We start from the raw sequence: 4,846 nt of genomic DNA, 5'->3' as shown, positions 1-4,846 counted from the left end.
CCGGGGAGTCTGGGTCCTCCGGAGGACCCGTCCTGTCGTTTTGGACACAGTCATTAACAATCGTCTTTACAGTTAGGGATTAGCTGTTGGAGTTAGTTTCTACAAATCTTTAGTTATTTAGCTGTTTAGCGTTAGATTTCACCCGTTTTTTTTATTTTTTATTTTTTTACACATTTAATGGACATTCTTTTTACTTACTTTGAAAACCATTACCGGACCAAATAGCTTTAGCTAAAGTCAATTTTGCCAACTTTAAATTCGCTAACGGCTAACTAACAAGCTAACTTCATCAGGCGTTTGTGAGGCCCACCAGTCTTCTGCTCGAAAGAGACAAATACGTCTGATGACAGTCATCTTAATGGTTAGCGATTAGCTGTTACTGTTAGCTTCTGCTACGTGTTAGCTGTTACTAACTGTTTTTACATTAGTAGTTTAGCATTAGTGAAGCTTTACTTTTAGTTAGCGGATTATGATTTAGGCTGTGTCTAAATTCAGGGGCTAGGTCCTTCGAAGGACCCGACCGACCTGGTCTAGGTGGGCTTAATATCAGTATATTAGTATTATTTTTACCACAAAACAACAAAATTAGCTTAAAAGCAGTATTATAGCTAACTAAACTAACTAAATTTAACTAATGGACCTGCTGCATGTTTATTTCTCTAAACCAGCTCGTTTGATTTCTGATAGTAATGTTAAAAACGTGTCTGCACAAATTATGAATCATTAACAACACAACTGCTTGAAACTTTTAATTTTTATAAGATTAAAATGCTTTAATCTGGACTGGTTTAGATTATCGAATGCACTTTATAGTTTGGTTTTTGTTCTGGTAAATTAAAGCTTTACAACGTCTAAGAATACTCCAGTTTTGTGATAATCATTTTCTAAGTTTAATTAATTTACAAATAATCCTAACATGTTTCTACAGGACGTTAAAAATCAAACCACCTGTGTTCTGAAACTTCAATAATAATAATTAACTTTCTGACCCACTTTTGAGACATTTTTTAAAGTTAATCATTTAAATATCTGTTTCGGTGCAGCACTCCTTTTATTTGATTCCAGGAGGATAAAATGTTTCAGTTCCTCGTTTTTTATATAATTTATCCTCAAACGACTGAGCTTTTCAGTGAATTAATGTTTTTCCTTTCAGGTTTCATGCATCAGAGAACCTGTTGAATTTGTTAAGTGAGGATTGGTTTGTGTTTTTGTTTCGACCGGACAGATATTTTAGGTTTCTTCCTGTGTGAAGTCGCTGAAGTTTTGTGTTGCTCCTGCAGACGGCACCATGGGCTGCGTCGGCTCTAAGAAGGAGCAGGAGGCTCTCGGTAAGGCGGCAAACGGCGAGCAGCAGAGCAAAGCGCAGACGGCCCACTACGTCAAAGACCCCACGTCCGGCTCGAAAACTGTAAGTTGATCGTTAAAAATCAAAGGTTTGGATATTTTCTGTGTTTTTTTCTGTGTAACTATTACTATTTTATTTGTTCATAAGTCAAACATTTGGCTCATTCAGGAGGTGGGTGATGTGATTTGTAATTTTTATACTTTTGTTGTTGTTTTTTTCTACACGTTTAACTTGATTTGCAAACATTGTTACCACAGAAAGACGTTGATCTCAAAGTGACATGCATATAAAAAGTCAAAAAAAACATCTTTATATTTAAGAAAGCTGGAACAATACACACGATTTAACCCATTTTGTCCCATAACTGGTATATTTTCTTTTGAACTTGACTCAGTCAAAGTGAAACAGGAAGTGACATCAAAGGGGAACTCTTTAACAATGAAAACTCTCTGGTCTTTGTTTAATGTAACATTATTATTTAAACTTTAACTCTTCTTCATCTCTCTGGTAAAAACTCAAAATAATCTAAAGAAACATCAGATTCTTCTCTACAGTCTGTTGTTAGCTGTTGTAACAACGCTCTGTTTACATTGCCGACATTCCCCTTTGACATCACTTCCTGTTTCTTCACATGCAAATATCTCAACAACCGTTCATCTCAACGACATGAAATTTATTTTGCAATATTTTATCGTCATCTTTCTAAAAATGCATTCATATGTATCACAAAAATTTGACGTCACAGGCACTTTAATTCCTTCAAAACGTTCTCCTAAATCTGATTCCTCTTTTATGCTACTGTTAGCTTTGAGCTTTTTGCTACTATTAGCTCATAGCTAATGTTCTATTATGTTTCCCTAACCTTTCAGCTGATGTTGGCTACTTTCAGATTTCAGCTTGTCTTTGATACTGTGAGATATTGTTGTGCTGCTTTTAGCTTTTAGCTGTTCTTTACTAATTTGGCTCCTGTAGCTTCTTTTAACTTTTAGTTGTTGTTCTGCTATTTCAGCTTTTAACTAGCTTTTCCTTTTTTAAGCTTGTAGCATGCTTTTTARAAATTTTAGCTTTTAGCTAATCTCTTACCGTCTTTGGCCTCAAAATAGCCTTTTGCTAATTTTAGCCTTTTTATATCTTTTGCTTCTTTTAGCTATATTTTGCTACTTCATGGCATTTAGCTATTTTAATACTTTAGTAGGTTTTTGACACTATCCTCCAGTCTTTTGCTACTTCTAATGTATAGGTTTTTTTTGTACTTATACCGTAAGGTCGCCGGCTCAACTCCCCAAACCAAGCAGCCCCACTTTGGGCCCTTGAGCAAGGCCCTTAACCCCTCAGCTGCTGTAATTGGCAGCACACTGCTTTCCCCTCTGCGGGACAGTAAAGGCTAATAAAATCTAAAAATATAAATCAAAAAATATAAATCAAAAAAAAATCTATGCAACTATTTTACTGATTTATGCTTTTAGCTAGCCTTTTGCTTCTTTTTTACCTTTTAGCTACCTTTCTGCAACTTCATTAGCTTTAGAAAATATTGAACATTTTTGAATTTCGGCTCTTTCTGTTGTGAAAGGATTCTACCTCTTTTAGTTGTTTTAAAATTCAATTCAAAATATTTTAATTTAAAGCTAAAAACCGTAAAACAAACAGTCATTCAGAGATCATTTTGGAATAAACGTCCTCTTTTTGCACTTTATTTAAAAGCAGCTGAAGTTAAAAGCTTTTATTTTCTGAAAATGAGGAAGAGTTTCAGCTTTAAATGCAGAAACACATTTAGTGAAGCAACAAAAGCAGCGTTTTAAACCCAGCGCAGACGTGTTTCTGACCTGCTGTGAGTTTGCATGTTGGCCAGACTTTGATCTGCGGCTGAGCTAACGTAGCTGCAGTCCTGCGGTTCCTTCGGCTACTGTTTCCTGTGTGTTGACAGTAACTTCTATCTGAGAGGAAAGAGGAAGTGAGAGAAGCAGAACCAGGCCGCTCAGGCGTGTAGCTACGAGAGTTAAATATCACTTCAGAACAACATCGTCGTTTCAAACTGGGTTTCTGAACCATTTAGAACTATTTTAAGACCAAAATCTGAAACTAAGACCCAAAAACGTCCACTAACGATTGATGCAGAAAGTTTAATAAAACAAATCATCTTCCTTCTCCAATTTATTTAAAATATCTGCATTTAATTTTAACCCTCCTGCTGCCCTTGGGTCAAATTAAAGCTTGTTTTATACTTCGAGTCGCACGTCTTGTTCCCCTGCTGAGTGACAAAAAATCTGACGTCTTACCWTCCTGCTACCCTTGGGTCAAAATGACCCATGAGACTTAAGCTTTAGACCTCATGGGTCATGTAGACATGTAGACCCAAGTCTTCTTTTCTTCACGCTCAAGATTAAAGCTACATTTGTCATTTTGACCCAAGGGTAGCAGAAGGGTTGTTCTTTAATTAAATAAAAATGTTTATATTTTTAACCCTCCTGCTGCCCTTGGYTCAAATTAAAGCTTGTTTTATACTTCGAGTCGCATGTCTTGATCCCCCTGCTGAGTGACAAAAAATCTGACGTCTTACCTTCCTGCTACCCTTGGGTCAAAATGACCCATGAGACTTCAGCTTTAGACCTCATGGGTTATTCTGACTGAAGGGCAGCAGGAGGCATAAGAAAGAAAACACACAATTTAACTAAAGTAAAAAAAAAGGAACTTTATTTAACTTTTCTTTTTATTTCTTATGCCTCCTGCTGCCCTTGGGTCAAAATGACCCATGAGACTTCAGCTTTAGACCTCATGGGTCATGTAGACATGTAGACCRAAGTCTTCCTTTCTTCACGCTCAAGATTAAAGCTACACATTTGTCATTTTGACCCAAGGGTAGCAGAAGGGTGTTCTTTAATTAAATAAAAAAATTTAGATTTTTTTAACCCTCTTACTGTCCTTGGTTTAAAAGGAGGTCACAGTTTTAGGTCTTGTGGATCATTTTAACCCAAGGGTAGCAGGAGGGTTGTTGTTTCACTAATTTAAAATGCCTGTTTTTTTCCCTTAACCCACCTGTTTCCCTTGGGTTAAAATGACCATGAAGTCTCATTTTAGCCCTTGTTGGTCYTTTTGACCCAAGGGCAGCAGGTCATCTTTTAATTTTTTAACACATCATGTCTCCAGCTGCCTTTGGGTCAAAATGACCCTTGAGGCCTCAAGATTCTGCTTTGTCATRCTGACCCAAGGGTAGCAGGAGGGTAGTCCTCTAATTAATTTAAAATATGTGTTTTATTTCTTAACCCTCCAACTGTCCTTGGTTTAAAACGAGGCCTCAGTTTTAGACCACGTGTCGTTTTGACCCGAGGGCAGCAGGAGGGTGATTGTTATTACTGCTTAGCTTGGGTCTTCAATAAAAAAATAATAATGCAAATTTTGCCCAAAGTTTTTGAAGTTACTCWAAAAACTGTGAAGTCAAACATAAAAGTGTTTATCCTGAACTTCATCAAATGTTACATTTTGAAACTGTTTACTCCATTAATA

At 36.5% G+C, this 4,846-nt stretch overlaps 1 protein-coding gene across 1 annotated transcript in view; it reads left to right on the top strand.

The window, feature by feature from the left end:
- Positions 1–4,846, top strand: part of hck (HCK proto-oncogene, Src family tyrosine kinase) — a 21,215-nt gene that overhangs the window by 7,860 nt on the left and 8,509 nt on the right. The window contains exon 2 of the mRNA XM_014016327.1: positions 1,281–1,408. Coding sequence (XP_013871781.1) covers positions 1,289–1,408 — 120 coding nt within the window. The 5' untranslated portion in view covers positions 1,281–1,288. The remainder of the gene's footprint in view (positions 1–1,280; positions 1,409–4,846) is intronic.

The sequence above is a fragment of the Austrofundulus limnaeus genome, unplaced genomic scaffold (genome assembly GCF_001266775.1).
Source record: "Austrofundulus limnaeus strain Quisiro unplaced genomic scaffold, Austrofundulus_limnaeus-1.0 Scaffold142, whole genome shotgun sequence".
Lineage (NCBI taxonomy): Eukaryota > Metazoa > Chordata > Actinopteri > Cyprinodontiformes > Rivulidae > Austrofundulus > Austrofundulus limnaeus.
This window is presented reverse-complemented; position numbering and strand designations above follow the sequence as displayed.